The 24,004-nt window shown below is 45.2% G+C and overlaps 1 protein-coding gene across 4 annotated transcripts in view; it reads left to right on the forward strand.

Moving 5' to 3' along the window:
• The first annotated feature begins 572 nt into the window (after positions 1-572).
• BDH2 (3-hydroxybutyrate dehydrogenase 2) overlaps positions 573-24,004 on the forward strand; it is a 28,595-nt gene continuing 5,163 nt past the window's right edge. Inside the window, exons 1-9 of one of the 4 annotated variants that reach the window (XM_027543933.1) lie at positions 573-678; positions 2,756-2,957; positions 3,886-3,977; positions 5,018-5,096; positions 7,066-7,162; positions 9,101-9,157; positions 9,570-9,678; positions 18,346-18,406; positions 19,616-19,729. In XM_027543933.1, the coding sequence (XP_027399734.1) occupies positions 3,906-3,977; positions 5,018-5,096; positions 7,066-7,162; positions 9,101-9,157; positions 9,570-9,678; positions 18,346-18,406; positions 19,616-19,729 (589 nt within the window). In that variant the 5' untranslated portion in view covers positions 573-678; positions 2,756-2,957; positions 3,886-3,905. The remainder of the gene's footprint in view (positions 679-2,755; positions 2,958-3,885; positions 3,978-5,017; positions 5,097-7,065; positions 7,163-9,100; positions 9,158-9,569; positions 9,679-18,345; positions 18,407-19,615; positions 19,730-24,004) is intronic. The other 3 variants (XM_027543935.1, XM_027543934.1, XM_027543936.1) reach the window with 3 other exon arrangements.

Consider the following 24,004-nt stretch of genomic DNA (forward strand, 5'->3'; position numbering starts at 1 on the left):
ACTGCGTTCTGCCACTACGTTTGTAATGAGTGTTAGAATAGATTGCGTGTGACAAAATAACCACACCCATACCTTAAAAGCACGAGAGAATTTCCCCGCCTCAAAACAATCTAGGTCAGGGTGCAAGAAGGAAGGCTCCAGGATCTTCAATGACCTGGTTTCCTTCTATTTTGTTGCTTTCATATGCAACTCCTGGCTCATTCTCTCTCGAGTGCCCCCAGAGCAGCACATAGTAAGTGCAAATAAAAGAGCAGGACTTCTGTAAAATTCGTGAAGGAAGTGATTTCCACATTCTAAGACACCAGATGGTTGGATGGCATCACCGACTGGATGGACATGAGCTCCGGGAGCTGGTGGTGCACAGGGAAGCCTGGCGTGCTGCAATCCATGCGGTCTCAAAGAGTCGGACACGACTGAGCGACTGAACTGAAGACACCAGTAAAATGCTTTTCCACTTTTTCCTTCTAGCAGTCGGAGTTAACAGTTCTACCTAAACTCCACTAGATGGCAGCACATACACATAAAATATGTGAATGTGCGCCTAATTTTCTAAAAACTGAAACTTGAACTACAGATCCCAACAGGCATTACTAGGCACCTGACTTGCTTCTGCACAAAGGTCTTAAGTTTCTTGCCAGCGCAGTGATCTGGAGGACGCCATGAATTTGCTGCTCTAAAGTAAGTTTCCCGATATATTAAAAAAGAAATTTTGGTGGCGGGGTGGGGGTGGGGGTCGGGGAAGGAGAGTTGTCATTTTCAGATGTTACTTTGTTCTTCAGGATTAGTTTTAGCCGTAAGTTCGGAGTAAGGGGGCATGTTTAACAAATTTGAAACTCTGGTAAGTTTTTCAAAATAGCCAAAGGAGTCTACTGTAGACATCCTTTCTCCGGTTCGTCAAGAATTCCTGTAAATGCTCTGTGTCTCTGGACTCTGCATTCGTACTGCGGAGAGTGGGGGTTCAATCCCTGGTCGGGGAACTAAGATCCCATAAGCAAGGTGGGCCAAATAAAAAAATTAGCACTTAGATTCTAATATTTGGAGTAAGCAATCCATCTTGTCTGATTTTCACGTTGAATTTATTGAAAGTTGCCTCATTTCGCCATTTCATATTATGTTTGCACTCATTTTTCCAAATAAATGTGTCTTCGTGTAATCGTTCAGTTTATCTAGTTATAAGGCTTTGGCTCTAAAATCTGACCCCAGAAAGACAGGGAGGACAGCTTGGAGGAGGCCATCAGTGAGCAAAACGGCTGCCCTGTGCTTCAAGCGCTTTTAGTAAGCGCTTCTCTTGCTGTCAAAGCTTCCTGGCATGTGCCTTCACAGGGCCATGGGCCAAAAGTCACTGATGACAGCAGTGTAAAGTAGCAGCTTTTTAATACATGATGCTCAGGATTGGGGGCGGGTAAGGATTATTGGGGTTTCTTACTTTCTAAAATATTATATTGAATGTTTAACTTAACTTTTACCATGGTTTAACTTAAAATGTATCACTCATGTAAGAAGGAAAAAAAACCCCTAAAATTGCATCAAAGTAGGTCGGCCATTGTGAACGTCCTGCTTCTCCGTCAATCACAGAGCATCAGTGAAGTCGTAAGCTAGTCCCTGGGGGTAGTTCTTAGAACCACGCGCTGTCAGTCAGGTCCTGCAAGAAACTTGACTCCTAGAGAAAGGTACACACGCACGAGTTTTATTAGAGGAAATGCTGGTGCGGGAGAAAATGAGGAGGGAACTGGGGCTGGGAGAGCGGTCAGACCGCGAAGGAACCCGGGAGCGGACGAGGGGCAGAGCGGGGTGCGCGCATCCTGCTTCCCTTGCAGTCCGCGGGAGGAGCGCCACGGCAGGCGGGAGGGGCTCGGCGTGTCCCCGAGCTGGGTTCGCCTTGGCAGTCCACCGGAAATGGCCCGGGGGCGGTGGCCTCGGCACAAACTCAGAGATGGGTTTCAGACCGCAGCGCTGGTATCATGATCAGTTACGGGTACCAATTCCGCGGAGCCGCAAGGCCCTGGCGCCCTGTGGGGATTTAGAACCACAGGGTCTTCTCTGTATCCAGGATCAGGAGGCCTGGGTTTGAATTCCTAGCCGTAAAACACTAGGCGAACCACGTAATCTCTTTGAAATCAGTGCACTGGCGACCAGGCCCTGGGTCAGCTCTTAAAACTCTCTCCGCTGCTCTCTACCCCTCTATTTGTCCACCGCCTCTGCACGACTGCAGTTTCCTCCGAAGGAAACCCCCTGCTCAGTCCCTCCCCAGGCCTACTCTCCAGTGAGCTTTCCAGAATACACATCTGGTCGTGTCATGCTCTCAAATCCTCCAGTACCGATTGCCCACAGGAGTACCTAGCCCTCAGCGTGGAGAGCTGGGACAAAGGTTGCAGGCTTGAAAGTGTATGCGAGTTACCACAAAAAGCCAAGGTTGGCTGACGAGAACAGAAATAAGTTCAAAAAGAAATGACTGGATCATGTGAGCCCTCCAGGCTAGACTAGCTAGCTCTCTGCACTCTTTATCAGACAGGTAATGAGCAGACTGGGAAGGTTATTTTGTGCATGTGCTATTTGTTAGCTCCCCCAACCCCTACCCTTTTCACTTTATAAAAACTGGAAAATAAAACTCAAATTCTTAGCCTCTGCTGCTAAAACTGGCCAACAAAACATGGGCTGGAATTTCAGAGGAGGGCGTCCTCCCAAAATAGAAAAGCAAGGTCTCTGAAAGACTTCTGTCTTTTGCTCCTTTCCTTCTCTTTTGCCCGGAATGCAGATGTGACGTCTTGGGAGAAAGCAGCCATTTTGTGCCTTGCTGTGTGGTCAGAGGCATACACTAAGAACTGCAGGATGAGAGAAAGAACTCGGTTCCCTGCAGACAGCCTCATTTGATCATCACCTGACTCTTCACTACCTGTAACCTCATCACTAGCCTTTCCTGTCACCCTGCGATCTGTTACAGTCCAAGCATTGACCAGGTATCTTCTGTAGATCCTATTTCCCCTCTGTCAGACGTCCTTAGTCCTCCCTTTTAAAAATCACTATTTGTGTCTGTTAAAGTGTTACTGCTGAATGCTCAGACTTTAATCAGCAGCACTGTGGGGTAGGATGTTCACTTACGGAAGAGTCAGGAGACCTGACATTAGTCCTGTCTTTGCTGTTGACCAGCTCTGTGACCTTGAGCAGGTCAGATCAGTTCCCTCAGATGTAAAAGGGGGGCTTGGACAGGCTCTAACTTTCCAACTCTTATTTTTCAATGACTTTCTGAAGCCAACTGTGAAATCGTCCCAAGAGACCCGGAAAAACCACAGATGATTGGTAGTACAGACCCCAAGAAAAGTGTACAAGGGAGGAAGCAAGGAGCAGTCCCAAGTAGGGAGGACCCACGCAGTGTTTGCAGGGAGGGGCAGCGGGGAGAACGGTCGTGGGCTGTATCAGCAGCAGGGGCTGAAACTACCTGAAGATGGCTTAAAGTCTGATGTCTGTCTGTCAGTTACCACTTCAGTGTGTGATAGTCGCTCAGTCATGTCTGACTCTGTGACCCTATGGACTGCACCCCTCCAGCTTCCTCTGTCCGTGGGATTTTCCAGGCAAGGATACTGGAGCGGGTTACCATTCGCTTCTCCAGGGGATCTTCCCAGCCCAGGGATCAAACCTGTGTCTTCTGCACTGCACAGATTCTTTACTGACTGAGCTACCAGGGCTTTGCTAAATGTTTTTATATGCAAAGCTAGGCATTTAGGGCAAGCATTCTTGGAGATTGATGGGGATCTTCTCAGGTGGTGGGAATATTTGACAAAGGTGTGTGTCTTCAGGGTCTTAAAGGAGTCTGTTGAACCATTCCTTCTAAATGTTACTGCACAAGGCCATGGGCTACAGTATAAGCCATTAAATACACGTCTGTAGATTAGACCGCAGGTTCCAGGATGGGTCGACTTGATGGGAAGGTCATTGTCCTGACGGCTGCTGCTCAGGGGATCGGCCGGGCAGCCGCCTTGGTAAGTTGTTATCTTTTGTTGCTTGCTTACTAACTTTTGTGGTACAGAATTCTGGGGCCAGGTACCACGGTTATTTAGTTCTGCTCTTTTTTTTTTTTTCCTTTTGTGCTTCTGTTGTCTTAAGTTACAAAAAAAGGAAAGTGACTCCTCCGACTCCAGGCAGATGAAGGAATGAATACCTCACATTTATCCTGTGACATCACTGATAGCCTTTGAGCTGAGAAACTTGTCTGTCTGCCTTAGTTTCTCTGCACCATAATAAAGTCACTGAAGGGGCCCTACAGAAGTGCATTGTTTTCTGAAATTATGTCAGTTCAGAGGCAGGACTCCAGACTTACGAGACTATCAAGTTATCTTTGCCTTCTAATTTGTATCAACTTCTCTCACATGAAACCCCCACCTGAGCTAATAATCCACTTTTAAGAGGAAAAGTGTTGAAATAACCCATTTTTCTTTTATTATTTGGATTTTAGTCACTGCTCAGAAATAGAATGCAGGCTGTAAAATCAAAGAAAGGTAGTATTTTGAGAGGTGTTCAATAACTGAATCCTAGTTTTTTAAAAAATATATTTATTTGGCATTACAAAGTCGGGCTTCCCAGGTGGCACAGTGGTGAGGAATCCACCTGCCAATACAGGAGACACAAGAGACTCAAGTTTGATCCCTGGGTCAGGAAGATCCCGTGGAGAAGGGAATGACAAGCCACGCCAGTATGCTTGCCTGGAGAATTCCATGGACAGAGCACCTGGTGGGCTACAGTCCATGGGGCATGACTGAGCAACCGAGCACACACACACACACACACACAAAGGGACAAAGTCAACTGGCAAGCACAGTGTATGTCACATTGTTCTAACTAATGATAAAACAGACTAAAAATGTGAAGAACGAGGTGAGACTAGGTAGTGTGAAATTTCACCTATTTCTTGGGGAAAATAATAGCGACAATAAGATAAAGGGGAGAGGCTAAGTGACTCTCGGTTCACGAGAGCAGTTTAACCAAGTAAACAAAGGATTTATTTGTGTGTTGTGTCTACCAGGCTTTTGCAAAAGAAGGTGCCAAAGTCATAGCCACCGATATCAATGACTCCAAACTTCAGGAACTGGATAAGTACCCAGGTAAGCACCTCCATAGCTTGATTTTGACATTGGAGTCTACAAGGGATTATAAAGCATTAACACTTTACATGTTGAAAGAAAATTCCTTAGCTGTTCAGCTCCACCGGCCTTCTTTTTAGAGCCAGATTCTCTGATACCCAGTTTGTATTCTGTGAGCCTGCAGACAAAAATCTGTACACTTAAATGTATGAACGAAGTTTTTAAGGTGCATATTTAAAATTTTTTATTTATCCAACATGTCAAAGGATTCAATAGCTAATTATGAAGTCAGACATGACCATTTAACAGTCATTATGACAACTTCTTACTTCTGAGCCCCCCTCCTCTAAGGGCAGCAGTGTCCAAGAGAAACATGATGTTTGTCACAGGCATAATTTTTTCTAGTAAAATATACATTTAAAATGTTAAAAGAAACAGGTGAAAAGTTTAAGAATATATTTTATTTAACTCAATATATCTAAAATACTGTAATTTTAACGTACTCACGATCAAAATTATTAATGGGGTATTTTACATTTTTTTCCTAAATCTGTGAAACCTGTGTGTATTTTACACTTAACAGCATGTTTCCAATCAGACTAGCTACACTTCAAGGGCTCAGTAGCCACATGCAGCCAGTGGCTACTATACTGGAAACAGCTCAGCCCTAACATTACGTATCACAACCAGAGACTCTAAGAGATTATTTAGATGTTTATTACCCCTTATACTATGGGCTTCCCTGGTGGCTCAGACAGTAAAGAATTCGCCTGCAATGCAGGAGACCCAAGTTCTATCCCTGGGTCAGGAAGATCCCCTGGAGAAGGAAATGGCAACCTACTCCAGTATTTTTGCCTGGAGAATCCCATGGACAGAGGAGCCTGGTGGACCAAAGTCTACAGGGTTGCAGAGAGTCACTCAGGCATGTGCGATTACCAGTTTCTTTCTACCACTTACTACATACACCACACTGAACCTAGCTCCAATATCAGAGAGGTTCAGGTGACTCTGAAAGAAATCAGAACAGAGCACTTATTTAGAAGTTGAATGGAACAGGTTCCATGATCAGCACAGATCAGTTCACTGACCTAGTTGTCTGCACTGGCCTAGTTAACTGCACGAGACTATCTTGAATTGTAATTCCAACAAATCAAGCTGTTGGAATAGAAAAGCACAGCACAAAGGAGGCCTTTCTGAACCTCGGTTTCAGTCTTCCCTTCTGTTTATAAACTTTTCTTTCTATATCCAAAACAGAATGATGAACCATGTATTATTAAAAAAAAAAAAAAAAAAAAACATAAAAATAGTGACTGCTGCTTCCGTTCGAGAATGTTCAGGGGGTTTTGAGTAGCTGGTGCGGTGTGTGTCTCTCACACCCCCATGCCAGATCTCTTGTGGCCGGTGTTCAAGTGTTTCATCCCTTTGTCTGGCCTCTCATTTCTTCTCCTTGTAATTTGGTGCAGAAATAAGTGATGATAGCTTTGGCCAGCAGAGTCATTTCTGAAAAATAATAGAATTAACATAAAGGTAAAATACACAAGTAAAAACAATACCTTATCTACCGCCCCTGCCTTTACCCTTCACACAGACAGAATCCAGCATCACTGTAGCAGGGACTTGGCCTCTGGGGGAAAGAATGGGCTGAAATGAGCTGACTCACAGCGATTACTGCTGGCTTACTGAGAAGCATCTGCTATCGATCATCCGCATGTCACTGTGAAGTCTTTATTCAGAAAAGACCTTTATCATTCAATTTAGAGACTAGAGAGAAGGGGAAGAAGAAAGAGAACTGTTATTGGGAGGTCAAATAGGGAGACTTCAAGATTTTTACTGATAGTCTTAAGATTATGAAAACCCTACGAATGGGCAGTAATCCTACGAAGCCTACCATACAGATATTACCATCTTCATACTTGGAAATAGCTGAATCTTCAAAGCTAAGCGTCCTTTACGGAGACAGGCAAATAATGCCCTTTGTTTTATATTTCAGGTATTCACACTCGGGTCCTTGATGTCACAAAGAAGAAGCAAATTGACCAGTTTGCCAATGACATTGAGAGACTTGATGTTCTCTTTAACGTTGCTGGGTAATTCACAACTTTTCACTTCCACTCTTCTTACAGAAAGCTTTCTGCAACTCTCACACAAAGAATTTTGATAAAGCAAAATTATTCATTGTGAACCATAATATATTCCTTGGGGAATATGGCTAAAATTTTGGACATAATTTTTATTACAATTAAGATCAGCAAGTAAAACAGCCGTAGACATTGACATAGGCTTGGGGTCTACAGGCAGTTAGGGTCACTCAAGGCACCAGCACTAACATGATTCCTCTTTTCAAGCCTGGTACCAGGCTCATGCCAACGGACTTGTCACTGATGCTCTACTAAGACTGATAAAATAATATGAAAAACTTTTCCAGTAGAGTGTCTTTAAAATGACCCTCTATCAGAGTACATTTAAAAGAAGCCAAGTACTCAGATTATTGAAATGTGAATGTCCCCAATTTTTTGGCACATTGGCACCCCACTCCAGTACTCTTGCCTGGAGAATCCCATGGACTGAGGAGCCTGGTGGGCTGCAGTCCATGGAGTCGCAAAGAGTCAGACACGACTGAGCGACTTCACTTTCACTTTTCACTTTCATGCATTGGAGAAGGAAATGGCAACCCACTCCAGCGTTCTTGCCTGGAGAATCCCAGGGATGGTGGAGCCTGCTGGGGTCTCACAGAGTCCGCACAACAAGCAACTTAGCAGCAGCAGCAGCAAATTCTTTATACCTCCCAAGCTCAGTGTTTCTTACTGGGACAGTCAATCCCAGCAAAAGAAGGTTCACGTTCTACCTTTATACACAACACGAAGAGAATGGCTTAACTGAACGTCATGGGGGTGGTACCAAGCTTCCTGAACCACACATGTAAAGCTAGAACTGGAGCAGCTACATGTAGATACAGCCACCGCTGGAACCCACTCTCCCTTCTCAGACATATCAGTAGATGTGAGTAAATAGGATCTCAGTAGATACCTTCCAGATGTCCCACTTTTCTTAGGTAGTGTTACATTTATACTCCTGCATTGGTAGAGGAATCCTAGAACATTCTAATATAGTTTTATGGTTCTATCTAATCATGATTCATAGTGAAAAAAAAAATCTCTGCGTTCATAGTTTATCATATGTTACAATGTATGAAAATTAAACTAGAGCAACAATTTGTGATGATCTGGTTTATAAATAACCTGCTCATCCCTCATATGAGGATATACACAGAACCGTGGAAAAAACAATTAGCAAAATTAGTTTTTGAGCATCTGTTAAGTTTTCAGCAACCTAAAGAATACAGAAATAGAGCGTGTGATTCTTGCTGTCATTCAGTTGAACTGGAAATACAATGGTGCATAGGAATCAGAACCAACAATCTTTTATAATTAATTACATAATTTTGGTCCGGGGACAGTGAAATCAATAGGACTCAAGTGTTTAGAAAGCTTCCTTGAGGAAATGTGACTTCAAAAGAGTGAAGTTTATATTAAAGGTTTTGCTTTGTTCTGCAGTGTTTCCTCAGTATGTTAGAACTGTAGAGTAGGAGTACTGCTTTGCTACCCTGAGATGTTGAGACTTGTTTCCTTGAGTTTAGATTTCTCCTTGAGAATGTTAAATTTGTGCCACCAGAGGGCGCTCTTGAAATAGTAGTTAAGCATTCTATTCTCCTTTGTTTTTTATTTTTTTTAAATGGGTTTCCCTGATGGCTCAGATGGTAAAGAATCTCCCTGCAATGCAGGAGACCCCAGGTTTGATCCTTGGGTCGGTAAGATCCCCTAGAGAAGGGAATGGCAACCCACTCCAGTATTCTTGCCCGGGAAATTTTCCTTGGAGTTTTGATTTCCCTTGAGAATGTTAAATTTGTGCCACCAGAGGGCGCTCTTGCTCTTGAAATGATCGTTATGCGGCGTGTTCTCATTTGTTTAGCTTTGGGTTTGGGGTTTTGCGGGTTTTTTAATATGTATTTATTTTTGCTGCATCAGGTCTTGGTTGCAGAATGCAGGAATCTTTCATCGAGGCCCACGGACTCTCTACTTGAGGCAAGCGGGCTTAGTTGTCTTTAGCATGTGGGATCTTAGTTCCCTGCCCAGGGATGGAACCCACATTTCCTGCACTGGAACCTGAATTCTTAACCACTGGACCACCAAGAAATCCATGTTTATTTTTAATGACAGTGATTTTCCTGTGCAGTTGGTATAAAATTTCTTACGTTTCTTAGTTTCCAAACTCCTGCTTTCTTTTAAAAGAAGTTTTTGGTCTTAAACTTTTTTAGCTTATGGTGTTAGAATACTTCACCTAATGTACTAAGTGATACTAGGTTTGACTTGTTAATAGTCTTGGTAATGGAAGGGACAATGGTCTAAGCCAATAAAGAACAATGAAAAGGATAAGGAAATTCAATAGAAGTTTTTTAGGATGATCATTTTCCCCATTGCTTAATCACTCTTCCAGTTTCGTCCATCACGGAACCATCCTGGACTGTGAAGAGACAGACTGGGACTTCTCGATGAACCTCAACGTCCGCAGCATGTACCTGATGATCAAGGCTTTTCTTCCTAAGGTAAGGTGACCAGCATCGCTAGCATAAGCACCAGGAAATAAGTGGGTCTCCACACTGGACATCCAGAGAGGATCCCCAGTCTGATAATAGCTCACATACTGACTAACCTGTATTGAACATGTATATCAAGACATTTAATAGAAATGAACTCGTTTAACTTTCCACTTCATTCACTCAAGGGCTATGGGCCAGGCTGCATTTCAGATGAAGAAGGCATCAGAGAGCTAAACAAAGTCCTTTCTATAATGAAGGTCCTGTGTTTGAGGGGTGAGATGGGACACTATGTCATCAAATAAACGTATAACATGTGGGATGGTTGTGAGTACTATGAATTAAAAAGATGCTAGTTTATCAGAGAGGTCCAGGAGGGCCTCACTGAAAAAGTGTAACTTTCATAGAAGTCCCAGGGGAGTGAGGGAGCCGATGGTTCAGCTATCTGGGATTGGCAGCAAGGAGGCTTGTGGGACCAAAGCAGCCTGATGAGGTAGGTGCTGCTTTATCACATCCAGTGTGTGGAGGGATGAAGCTGGGGGGTTAGATAACTTGCCAGAAGTCATGTGACTAGTCAAAAACTAGCCATTTAACTAGGAAGTGGTTACAGCCGGGATTTGAACCCTAGAAGCTGGGCCCCTTCTTTCTTTCCTTTCTTCCTTTATGGCTGGAGTGACTTTCTGTCGCTATGCAGGGGCTCTGTCTAGTTGCGGCGAGCTGGGGCTGCTCTCCAGTGCTGCTGCAAGGTCTTCTTGTTGTGGGGGCTTCTCTCATTACGGAGTACAGGTTCTGGGTATGCGGGCTTCGGTAATTGCGGCTCGCCAGCTTAGCAGCCGTGACGCACGGGCTTAGTCACTTTGCGGCATGTAGGATCTTCTCAGACCAGGGGTTAGTCCTGGCTTGTCCCCTGCATTGGCAGGCAGAGTCTTAACCACTGGGCCACCAGGTAAGTCCTGGGTCCCTTCTTGAACGTCAGTGTCTAGACACACACTCATTGCTTTTCAGTACCCTGAGTATTTGCCTTGCACTCCTGCTCTCAGCCGAGCCACAGAGGTACCAGCAAGGTGAGAGACAGCGTGTGCTAAAGAGAATATTCCTCCTGAGTCTGCTGCCCTCACATTCACCAGCCTTCACACAACTCATCACTGTTTTAAATTTATTTTACAAAGAAGCATGAAGTGCCTTTCAACTGAGAGCACCACACTACGTGCTCTGGGGGAGGGGAACAGAAACATGAAAAACACTGACTTCAGATGAGCTTATGAGCCAGCAGTAGCAGACTGCACAGGCTCAGACAATGAACAAGGTGGACTTTGCACAGAACAGGCTCAGTTCAGGGTTGTAAATTGAACCCTAGTGAAATGCAGAAATGCTGGGCTCGAAGAAGCACAAGGTGGAATCAAGACTGCCAGGAGAAATATCACCTCAGATATGCAGATGACACCACCCTTATGGCAGAAAGTGAAGAGGAACTAAAGAGCCTCTTGATGAAAGTGAAAGAGGAGAGTGAAAAAGTTGGCTTAAAGCTCAACATTCAGAAAACTAAGATTATGGCATCTGGGCCCATCACTTCATGGGAAATAGATGGGAAAACAGTGGAAACAGTGTCAGACTTTATTTTTGGGGGCTCCAAAATCACTGCAGATGGTGACTGCAGCCATGATATTAAAAGACGCTTACTCCTTGGACGCTTACTCCTTGGAGGAAAAGTTATGACCAACCTAGACAGCATATTAAAAAGCAGAGACATCATGACCTTTGCCAACAAAGGTCTGTCTAGTCAAGGCTATGGTTTTTCCAGTGGTCATGTATGGATGTGAGAATTGGACTGTGAAGAAAGCTGAGCACCGAAGAATTGATGCTTTTGAACTGTGGTGTTGGAGAAGACTCTTGAGAGTCCCTTGGACTGCAAGGAGATCCAACCAGTCCATTCTAAAGGAGATCAGCCCTGGGTGTTCTTTGGAAGGACTGATGCTAAAGCTGAAACTCCAGTACTTTGGGCACTTCATGTGAAGAGTTGACTCATTGGAAAAGACTCTGATGCTGGGAGGGATTGGGGGTAGGAGGAGAAGGGGACGACAGAGGATGAGATGGCTGGATGGCATCACCGACTCGATGGGCATGAGTCTCAGTGAACTCCGGGAGTTGGTGATGGACAGGGAGGCCTGGCGTGCTGCGATTCATGGGGTCGCAAAGAGCCGGACACAACTGAGCAACTGAACTGAACTGAAATGCAGGAGAGCTGCCCCTCTCCTCCACCCCAGCTGGGTTAGATGACTGGCACACTGAATGCTGCCCCAGCCCAGGGCGGGAGATGAGTTTTTTGATGGCAACACAGTTGCTGATACTTTGCTGTGGACATTAAGCCTAATGTCAAGAAGGATACAGAAGAAAGCTAAAAGGAAAATTGGAGAAATTGACTTAGTAATGAAGGAACTTTTTTAATCTACTTCTTTGCGTCTAGAAGGAATCTTTGGATTGGCCCTGGTGGCTCAGATGGTAAAGAATCTGCCTGCAATGCGGGAGACCTGGGTTCAATCCCTGGCTCGGGAAGATCCCCTGGAGAAGGGAACAGCTACCCACTCCAGTAGTCTTGCCTGGAGAGTCCCATGGACAGAGGAGCCTGGTGGGCTACAGTCCATGGGGTCACAAAGAATTGGACACAACTGAGCAACTAACGTACACACAAATGTTGAACTAGCAAATTTTTAAAATATATACATTTTAAAGACTTTGTCCTTTTAGTTTTTCTTTTTGGCCAAACTACACGGCATGCAGGATCTTAGTTCCCTTTCAGTTCAGTTCAGTCGCTCAGTCGTGTCTGACTCTGCAACCCCACAAATCGCAGCACGCCCTTTACCAGGAATCAAAACTGCATCCCCAGCAGTGGATATGCAGTCTTAACCGCTGGACCACCAGGATTCCCAGGATTGCATTTTTTTTTTTTTTTTTTTTTGCCTGTTTGGAGTTCACGAGAATCTGAACTGGAGTGTATTTCTTGAAGACTTGAAGACTCAAGATCAGAGGAAAAGCAAAGGCTATGGTAAAAGAGCAAGCTTGGGTCAGATGGATAAGCCTGTTTCATGTGTAGGCGGCACATCTGTACACCGAATGTCTGATAGACACTGGGAAGGATGTGGGTGTAAGGTACAGTGGAAGCCAAAATTTAGACTTGTTCACTTTTAAATATCAAATGCTAACTTTCAAATTAGTGAGTTTGCCTATGAGGTAAAGCAACTTAACAATAATCCATGTGAGCCAGTGACACTCGTGTGTAAAAAATCCCAAGAGATATTAATGACTGGGATGAGAAATCAGAAGTCACTTGTCAAGTGACGCTAACGGGCCTGACCCGGGATTTTGGAATCAGGTGTTGGAAGACCTTAGGCAGGCCTGAGCTCTGCCCCTAAGTCGCCACGGGACCTGGGAGATGACACTCCCTCAGCATCTGTTTCTTCTATTTAAAATGAGGGTGACAGATTCCACAATCCTTTCCAGGCGTAATTATGTTCCTTAAATATGATGCACATGTACCGGCTTAGAACTTTCCAGGGGAAGCCAGAGTTTGCAGTCTAGGCAGATTTGTAAGGTCAGGTGGTCAAAACACAGGAATAATACTGGAAATTTTTGTTCATGAATTATTGTTGTTGTTCAGTTGCTCAGTCGTATCTGACTCTTTGTGACCCCATGGACTCCAGGGTTCCTGAATAAGCATACAGAAAACCATTCCAAGACTGAAAGAGCACTGAAAAAGCAGAGAACGAATTAAAAATACTGTAAAAGGAGGTCAGTGCAGAATCCAAGGCCCATCAGAAGAGAAGATCCATTACAGCAAGGATCCGGGAGTGTCTTGGATATTTGGGGGTTTTCCTCCTTTGCTGAATCTTAGACAGGTCCCTCACACATTGAGGTGCTGACCAGACATTTGCTGGATGAAGAAATGAATCTTGGTTGTCAGTCCGGGTAGAGGTCATGCATGGAATCACTGAAGACAAGCCAGGGTCTGCCAAATTTAGGAGCTGAGCTCTGGTCAGTGAGGGCAGAAGAGCTCACAGTAGGCTAACTAGATATAGCCAGAGGGAATCTTTAGAGATCTTTGTAGCACCTGCCCGAGTCTCTGAGAAGTCAAAGCTTGACAGCACAACCATGTCCAGGCACTTCATTTTATTGTTGCACCTGCCAGAGAGGAGCACTCACAGCAAGACAGCAGGTGCTGAGCTGGTGGTGAGAAGGCAGCGTGGGAGGAAGGCAAGGACTGTGGGTTCTAGAATCAGCCGGCAGACCTGGGCTAAGCGCATAGTCCAAGGGTTAGAGGGCAGCAGTAACATGTCCCGGGTGACTGTATTCCAAAGCACTGCCTGGGGAATTTATTGCATTTCAGAAGATCGGCGACTGAACTTATTCAATAGTCCATCTTTATATATTAAACTGTGTGTGTGTGTGTGTGTGTGTGCTCAATCATGTTATCATGTCCGCGTCTTTGTGACCCCATGGACTATAGCCCACCAGGCTCCTCTGCCTGTGGAATTTTCCAGGCAAGAATACTGGAGTGGGTTGCCATTCCATTTTCCAGGGGATCTTCCCCACCTAGGGGTTGAACCCACGTCTCTTGTGTCTGTCTCCTGCACTGGCAGGCAGATTCTTTACCACTGAGCCACCCAGGAAGCCCCAACTGGGCTATGTATATTCCATGGGCTTCCTGGGTGGCTCAGTGGTAAAGAATCCACTTGTCAATGCAGTAGACACAGGAGATGCAGGTTCAATCCCTGAGTTGGGAAGATCCCCTAAAAAAGGGACTGGCCACCCACTGCAGTATTCTTGCCTGGAGAATTCCATGGACAGAGGAGCCTGGTGGGCTACAGTCCATGGGGTCACAAAGAGTCAGACATAACTAAGTGACTGAGCAGGCACAGCACATGTATTCCATGTATATTAAAAATGGATTGTATATTTCAATTATACCTCCATGAAACTGGGAAAATTAATTAAGGCAGGTTATGTTATTTGCTAAAATGGATAAGAAAATAATTTTAAGGCTTAGTTTTCAGCACTGTTATACTTTGCTAATTTTCCTGGTCTTTTATTACAAGGACTCCTCTTTATTATGACCCTCTTTATTATATAGACACGCAAGTTGAGTTAAATAGTTTCTTTTTCTGCCACCTTGACCTCACTGGGTCACCTCAGCCTCTCCTTGTATCCCTTTAGTCCATCCAACATAAGACCTTTGGTTATTTTAGACTTTCTGCTCTTAAGTACAGTTAGTAGCTAAGTATCAAAACAGAAAGTAAGAGTGCCAGAAGGAAACACAGAATCTTGGCAAACTCATCTCCGGGTCATTGAACCACTCGCCTTCTCCATTCCTCACCTCTCTGGAAGCTGCTGGAGAAACTTGCGCCAATGGAAGTGACTTTTTTCTTAGAGCCCTTTCACTGCCTACAGAGACTCCTCCCCCATAGAAACTGCGTACTTGCCTTTCATAACAGAGCATGTCCTGGTTTTCCTCCCTGTGTCCTCCATCTCCCCCAGCACTTATTCTGACTCTTCACCATCTCCGCCTTGTTCCGTACAGCCATCCCCACACCCTCTGATTTCAATAAGTTGGTGCCTATATTACCACCAAAATCCTGACTTTCTCTGCCCACTGATGCAGAATAAATAAGTACAGAGACAGAGCTTGGAGAAAGTAGGAAAATGGCTTTAATCTCCAGTGGGCCAGGAGGAGAACACAGCAGGCCACGACCTCAAGAGCTGAGCCCCCCACGTGCGGAATCTGAGGGCATCACATAGACTGGGCTCGCAGTTTGGGGTGTGTGATAAGGAGCGAAGTAGTGAGAGTGTTGCATTCTTTTCTGGTTTCAAAACAGTCAGAGCTGGCATCAGGTAGCCCATAATTGGGCCTGGCAGTCCAGTAATCAGGTCCATTTGCCTGTGGTTTATCATACTGCGGCCCCTCTTTGAAATGCAAAAAGCTACAAGGGGTAGTCTGCAAAAGAAGGGGGAAGGTAAGCACCTGGTCCACAATGTAATTTACATAGAGTTAAGGGGCAGAAGGTGCAGGTTGTAATTTACATAGTGTCTGGTTAGTTTTGTGAGATACAGACTAGTAACCGTTGCAGTTAAGCCGAGAGTGATTAACTCTTTCAGGCCCGTTTACGTTCCTTCTCTAGTCTGGTCAGTTTCTTTTCCTTTCCTTGTTCTCAGCAGAGGAAAAGCTTCATTGCTATTTTTGCTGCAACACCCATTAGACAGGCATTCTCTCCAACTCTCACTTCTTCCCCCTCAAACCTTCATGGGTGGGTACCCATGTGAATCTGCATGCAGTGCAGGAGACCCAGATTCGATCCCTGAGTTGGGCCTGGAGAAGGAAATGGCAACCCACTCCAGTATTCTTGCCTGGAAAATCCCATGGACAGAGGAGCCTGGTGGACCACCATCCATGGGGTCGCAGAGTCGGACATGACCGAGCGACTGACACTTTCAGACTGCCCATGCCCTTGCACAGGTGTGTATCTCTTGAAAACACATATATGTCTTTTAATTAAGTGAAGTCGCTCAGTCATGTCTGACTCTCTGGGACCCCATGGACTGTAGCCCACTAGGCTCCTTCATCCATGGGATTTTCCAGGCAAGAGTGCTGGAGTGGGTTGCCATTTCCTTCTCCAGGGGATCTTCCCAACCCAGGGATCGAACCCAGGTCTCCTGCATTGCAAGCAAATGCTTTACCGTCTGAGCCACCAGGGAAGCTGGCAATTAAGTATAAGTTCCTCTGAAAACATTTTCAATTCATAGCAGCTTTTTTTTACTGATGTACCCTTTTAGGTCTGGGGCAGAGCTCAGCCATCTGCACTTGAACCTAGCCCCTCACAAAGTTTCGATTTATTAAGTGTACTGACTGGCTGCTGGGTACCCTGTCTAGGAAGACAGAACAGTCACACACCCTCCTTTTAAGACCTTCACACTTTCCATGGGGGATTCTGATGGAGGTATTGTTGGGTAACACTGCCTTAGATGGGGTGGGGGGTAGAGCCCTCACTGCAGGCAGCCAGGTCCCAAGTCCCATCCGAGTTACCTCGATTGTCTCCACCTCTGTTGCCCACAGACATCTCTGGTCTCTACCCTTGAGCCGTGTCTGACTCTGCGACCCCATGGACTGCAGTCTGCCAGGCTCCTCTGTCCATGGGATTTCCCAGGCAACAATACTAGAGTGAGCTGCCATTTCCAACTCCAGGGCATCTTCCTGACCTACACTGGCAGGCAGATTCTTTATCGCTGAGGCCCCTCATTTCCTAAATCCCTGCATCATCTTCCAGTGATCCCCTGTACATGAGACAGGGTAATTTTTCTAACCTGCAAATCTGAGCATGCCACTCCCCTCTGCATTAAACCCCTCATTGTCTCCACCGCATTGCCTTCTGGTTTAAACCCAAATTCCTAAATTTAGCCCCTTTGGCCTCTGCAGCTTTCTAATATTCCAGCCTTCAAAACATCAGCCATCCTCTGCGTGCCCCGCAACCTTGGCTGACTCCTTCTCGCCACACCCGACTCCTTCTCTGTGTCGGACTCTGCAGACATGGAGATGATGCACGATGGTACAGGTGGATTTTTGAGTTTAGAATGAAGGAACTACTGCTGAGATAACATTCCTGCTGCAGATTGTATCGGCTACTTGGATCAGACTGGTAGTTCTACAGGCAGGCCGGGACTGAGTCGTCTGTCTTTGAATCGCTGGTCGTGACTCTGTATCTGACCACAGTAGGTAGTCAACAAGAATGTGATACATGGTAAGAGTTTTCCATCAGGAACACACAGTAACATTAACATTCATCAGCCTTTCATTTAGCTCAGGGTCCCTTCTTGGTCTTGCCGATGCTCTTATGCCCCAGGAAGGCAGTAACCCCTTGAGTAAAGTTCCTGCCGATGTATACACAGGCCGTCAGTTCCCGGGAGTGACTGGGTGAGACCATTAAAGCTGCTTCACGGTGCTTAATGTTAACTGTTAATAAGGTAGCTCTGCAAACTATAATAAATGTACATCTTTTATTTTGGGCTTCCTTCGTAGCTCAGTTGGTAAAGAATCTGCCTGCAATGTGGGAGACCTGGGTTCGATCCCTGGGTCCGGAAGATTCCCTGGAGAAGGAAATGGCAACCCACTCCAGTATTCTTGCCTAGAGAATCCCATGGACAGAGGAGCCTGGAGGGCTACAGTCCATGGGATCTCAAGAGTCGGACACAGCTTAGCGACTAAACCACCACCACCACATCTTTCAGTTTAGTTCTTATTTTTGGCCGTGCTGGCTGTTTGTTGCTGCATGGGCATTTCTGTAGTTTCCGAGAGCGGGGGCCACTCTCTAGTCACTGCACACAGGCTTCTCATTGAAGTGGCTTCTCTTTTGCAGGACACAGCAGGCTCTAGCTCACTTGGGCTTCAGTAGCTGCAGCTCCCGGGCTCCAGAGCACAGGCTCAGGAGTTACTGTGCTTGGATTTAGTTGCTCCACTGCATGTGGCATATTCCCAGATCAGAGATGGAATCCACATCTCTTCTTTGGCAGGTGGATTCTTTACCACTGAGCCACCAGGAAAGCACCAAATGTACATCTTTTAAAGAGGTAGAATTTTTAACCTACAGAATAGCATGTTTTGGGGGGTTTTTTGTCTTTGTTTTGTTTTGGCAGATGCTGGCTCAGAAATCTGGCAACATTATCAACATGTCCTCTGTGGCTTCCAGCATCAAAGGTAGGCGTGTCTTCCTCTGGGAATCATGACGCATGGACTGACACATCTTCAGGAGCTTAAGGGTTTGGGGAACAAGCACAGCAGAGATCATGTAACCCACACATGAGTTCAAAACTGCTTTTTTTAAAACTGGAATTAAGCACCAAGCCTTTTGCCTTAAATATGAACCAATCATGGAACTAAAGTTTGCTTGCTTTGCCCTCCTTTTTTTTCCCCCTCTAAATGGATATAGAAATGAAGATCAAAATGGGGGAAGGAAACATTTATCCATTTAATTAATCAAAAAAGATGTACTGAACATCCACTAGATGCCCCTGACCCCAGAGAATCCACAGCCCCAAAGGGGGAGAGAGATGGGGAAGCACACGTCTTCTGCAGCGTGATAGGATTACAACAGAGCTCTGCACAGAGTGCCCTCGTGGTACCAGAGACGGACCTCTGCCTGTGGACTGGGGAGAGCTGCACAAAGATGTGTGAGCCAGCCCTCAGCGAGAGGTCAAGCTGCAAACACGTCTGTGATGCAGACATGGAGATGATGCCTGATGGTACAGGTGGATTTTCAAGTTTAGAATGGAGGAGCTACTGCTGAGATAACATTCCTTCTTTCAGCAAGGATACACAGTAAGCCCTCCTGGGAGAGAAATACAAAGAAATAGGTTTGGTTGAGTTGTGTTTTGTTTCCCTTTGATTTATCCTTGTTGTTTGTTTGTTTGTTTGTTTTAATTTGGAATCCACCTAAGAGTTCTACCAATTGATGATGAAAAGCTAAGGGTACAGCTCTCACTTAAATGTAGCATCTCAACACAGAAGTCTCACCTGAATTGTGCCAACAATAATACTATGTCCCCAGATTCAGAAACTAGCCCTATTAATGGAGAAGAACTGATATCAGTTTTTTAAAAGGGTGGAGTGTGAGGAAGCAGGACAGTGGTCTCCTGCTTCCTAAAGGAGACTGCTTTTTATTTCTTCCTCCCCTCCTTCTCAGGTATGATATGCCCTGGTGGCTCAGTGGTAAAGAATCTGCCTGCAATGCGGGACGCCCAGTTTCCATCCCTGGATCAGGAAGGTTCCCTGGAGAAGGGAATGGCAACCCACTCCAGTATTCTTGCCTGGAGAATCCCATGGATAGCGGAGCCTGGTGGGCTATAGTCCATGGGGTCGCAGAGAGTCGGACATGCCTGAGTGACTAACACCTGCTTTCCTTCTCAGGCGTTGTGAACAGGTGCGTGTACAGCACAACCAAGGCGGCCGTGATCGGCCTCACAAAGTCCGTGGCTGCAGACTTCATCCAGCAGGGTATCCGGTGCAACTGTGTGTGTCCAGGTGAGCTAGGCACTGTGGGACCGTGAACTTGACCTTTCTGACCTTCTGGCTGCCGCTCTGAAAGGCGTCTATGCAGGCTAGTTTATCACATGTTGTGTTGTCACTGGGCAAAGCGCGAAAGAAAAAGAGCCTAGGCTAATAGAGACACAGATGTAGGAACAAACACGGACACCAGGGGGAAGAAAGCAGAATGGGCCCAACTGGGAGACTGGGATTGACATACATATACTACTATGTATAAAAGAGATAGCTAAGGAGAACCTGCCGTATAGCACAGGGAACTCAACTCATTGCTCTGTGGTGACCTGAATGGGAAGAAAATCCAAAAAAGAGGGGATATATGTACGCATATAGCTGATTCACTTTGCAGTACAGCAGAAACAGACACAGCAGTGCAAAGCAACTATACTCCAGTATAAAATAAAACAATTTTTAGAAAGAGAAAAAAAAGGGGGTTATTAAGATAATAGTCCAACGGTAAGTTGGGAATAAGACCCTAAGTCATTAGGAACAACCTGCAGATGTGTTAAAAAGCAAAATTCAACCAAGTAAATTTGAAAATCTAATTGGCTGTATTCAGTGATTCATAAATCAGGTGGCATCCTGTTTAGCAACTAGATGGATGCTCCAAGGAGTTCTATACAAATGGAAAGTTTTTATGGAAAGGAGGATGGGGCAAGGAAGTCATTGGCAAAAGAAAAGAATTTTCTAGGCTGTGTTCGTGTTAAGTTGCTTCAGTCGTGTCCAACTCTATGGGACTCTAAGGACTGTAAGCCTGCCAGGTTCCTCTGCCCATGGGATTTTCCAGGCAAGAGCATTGGAGTAGGTTGCCATTTCCTCCTCCAGGGGGATCTTTCCAGCCCAGGAATTGAACCCACGTCTCTTACATGTCCTGCAATTGGCAGGCAGGTTCTTTACCACTGTGCCACCTGGGAAGCCCTATTCCAGTCTAGGGAGGAAGGGATGGCGTGAATTTTATCATACAGATTGCCTCTTCTTCCTCCGGGGGGAGAGAGGGCCCATGAGGCCGATACCTCACTGGGTGCCGACCAGAAAATTCCAGACTGGTTGATTAAGATTCTATTTCTGGTAAAGACTGAAACTGCAGTTAGGTTAGGCATTAAATACAGGTTTGGTATCATGGGCTTTAGCACAAATGATGCCATTTTGATTTAACAAATCCAAAGTATTTAAATGCTACTTGTGTGGATGGGGGCCATTCTAAACCCTGTGATTAACAGTCATAACTGGCCTGGGCTTGGTGTTTTGGAAGCAGGCCAGGATGATCGTCTCAGAGAAAAGGCGAAAAGTAGGCTGTACTCCCAGCAGAGCAGGAAGGAGAAGGAGCCTTCGGACACAGGGAGCCACTGAGGCAAGTCAGTCACCTGGGGTGGCCCATAAGCAAAAAGGAGGGATTAATACCTTCCTTTATGCTATACAGAGGGGGTCGGCAAACCGTGGTCTGCAGGCCAGATCTGACTCACCATCTGTTTTGTAAACACAGTTTTATGGGAACACATCTCACCCAGTTTGCTTCTGTACTGGTTAAGTCTGCTTTCATGCCAAAGTCAAAGCTGAGTAGTTGTAACAGACCAAATGGTTCTCGAAGCTAAAAATACTTTCTCACTGTTGACTAAAAAGTATGCTGGCCCCTCATGTAAAGGAAAGGAGAAAAGGAGAGATTATTATTAGTAGAAAGGACATTTATGTTTATACTATACAGCAGTCTATTAAGCGTGCAATAGCAGTGTGCCTAAGAAAACAATGTGTATATCTTAATTCAAAAACATTTTATTGCTAAAAAATGCTAACCATCATCTGAGTCTCCAGTGAGTCATTATCCTTTTGCAACAGTAACGGCATAGATCACTGATCACAGATGGAGGGCGGTTCCCTCCCACAGAAGAGGAAGGCAACATATGTATACCTATGGCTGATTCATGTTGGTGTTTGGTAGAAACCAACACAATTCTGTAAAGCAGTTATCTTTCAATTAAAAAATTAATTAATTAAAAAAAACGAATACAGTAATAATGAAAATGTTTCAAATATTGCAAGAATACCAAATGTGACACAGAGACACGAAGTGAGCAAATATTATTGGGAAAATGCTGCCAGTAGACTTGCTCAAAGAAGCATTGCAAAGACCTTCAATTTGTAAGAAATGCAGTACTTGTGAAGTGCAGTCAAGCAAAGTGCAGTAAAATGAGGTCTGCCTGTTCAGGGTGCTGAAGAGGAATTACCAACTTCCTCTCTGAAACCAAATTCAGTATTGCATGTCCAGAATCAAAGTTTCTCTTCGTAGTTCACAACTGCTCTCGGGGGGTGGGGTGGAGAAGCATTTCACAATGACCCGTGGGACCTTTCCAAACCCGAGGGGCACACCAGAATTCGGGGAAGGAGTTGATGGGGAGCACTGTGTATGGTTTGGAAAGCAACACAGGGGATTCTGATGGCATCCTTCACAGTCTCCCCTTGGTTGAAAACCACTGACTTACTAGAATAAAGGGGTGAAGCTACCAAGTAACCTTCAAGCCGCAGAATTTCCAAGATTGAAGTGTTCTGTTTAATTTTTCTTGGACCGGAAAGGTAAACTCAAGTAACACTAGCCAAGAGGAGGATCAGGACTCTCCCGGCAGTCCAGTGGCTAAGACACTGCGCTCCCATTGCAGGGGTCCCAGGTTTGATCCCTGGTCAGAGAACTAGATGCCACATGTCTCAACTGAAGATGCTGTGTGCCACAACTAAAACAAATAAACAAACAAATGTTGTTTTAAGAAAAGAAAGAGGAGGATCTGACAGGAGAGACACAGTTTTGCTAGGTTTTAACATACACACTGGTGATATTGTTGGCTATTCTTGGTGCCATTTACCCAGTGGAATAAAATGTCTAATGATTTGGAAAATGTGGTTGTTTTAAAGCTGGACTTTTTGGAAGGCTGGAAAATATATCCTCACACTGTCTGGGACAGGGAACTAGCTTTGACTCACTGAGCCAGTCACAGAAGAAAATGTGACAAGGAATGAGAGTCTGGGATGGTACTGATGGACAACACTTCAACACCAGACTGGTGTGGACGATGGCAGCGTGCGTCAGTCTGCACGGGGACTTGGCGGAGTCAGGTGGCTGGAATCGAGGGAGAGGACTAGGCTTTCCTCTCAGCCTTCACGTGTTGGTTGCTCAGTCGTGTCCAGCTCTTCAACCCCTTGGACTGTAGCCTGCCAGGCTCCTCTGTCCATGGGATTTCCCAGGCAAGAAATACTGGAGTGGGTTGCCATTTCCTTCTCTAGGGGATCTCTCTGACCCGGGTCTCCCGCATTGTAGGCAGATTCTTTAGCGTCTGAACCACAAAGGAAACCCTTAGTCATTAAGACCGGTCACATGTAAGATATGGTGCGCATCTGCCCCAGTGGGCAGCAAGAATTTTGAAGAGGTTGTCTTGAGCACACCGTTGGTAGAATTGTGGACTCTAAGGAGGCTGTTGATGAGGCAAGTGAGGAAAATATCAGAAATTGGATAGAGAGAGATTTTTATTATGTGGTGTAAGAATTTCATCAACACTATTGCCTGCAGTAACTGTGAAGGGTGGAAAATGTTCCTGATGAGCCAGGCGATATAGCCAAGGCAGCAGCCACCCATCCTGTGGAAGGTTCCTCCTGCTCACAGTAAAGTGTGAGAGCAGAGAGACAAGCTAAGGACAGGGCTGTTAAACAGCAAGAAGCCAGGATTTTTAGGTTTCAAAGATTCCCAGCCTCTCCAGAGAAATGGCAAACGATAATAAAATTAAGATTCTGGTTCTGAAGGAGGGAGATAAACTGATTGGGACTGATGTACACACACTACTCTATATGATGTAGATAACCGAGGATCTACTGCATAGCACAGGGAACTCTACTCAATACTCTGTAGTGGCCTCCAAGGGAAAAGAATCTAAAAAAGAGTGGATGTATGTACACGTATAACAGACTCACTTTGCTGTAAACCTGAAACTAACACAACGTTGTAAATCAATTATACCCCCATAAAAAGTTTCAAAAGAAAGAAATTGTTTCCGAGCAAACGTCCAATCCCTGACACGCCCAGGAGCATGGTCTAAGGATGGAGCTGAGGCTATGACTGTGAGATCATTTTTTTATCACCTTAAAAGGATCGTGTGGTCTTCCTGGAGTAGTCCTGCCAGCAGAAGAAAGGCTCTGTAAAGAGAATTTGCAGATCACAGAAATTAACAAAAATGCCTGGGAACTTGTTCTGTAAGGAATGTGAACTAAGTGGGA

The sequence above is a fragment of the Bos indicus x Bos taurus genome, chromosome 6 (genome assembly GCF_003369695.1).
Source record: "Bos indicus x Bos taurus breed Angus x Brahman F1 hybrid chromosome 6, Bos_hybrid_MaternalHap_v2.0, whole genome shotgun sequence".
NCBI classification, from domain to species: Eukaryota; Metazoa; Chordata; class Mammalia; order Artiodactyla; family Bovidae; genus Bos; species Bos indicus x Bos taurus.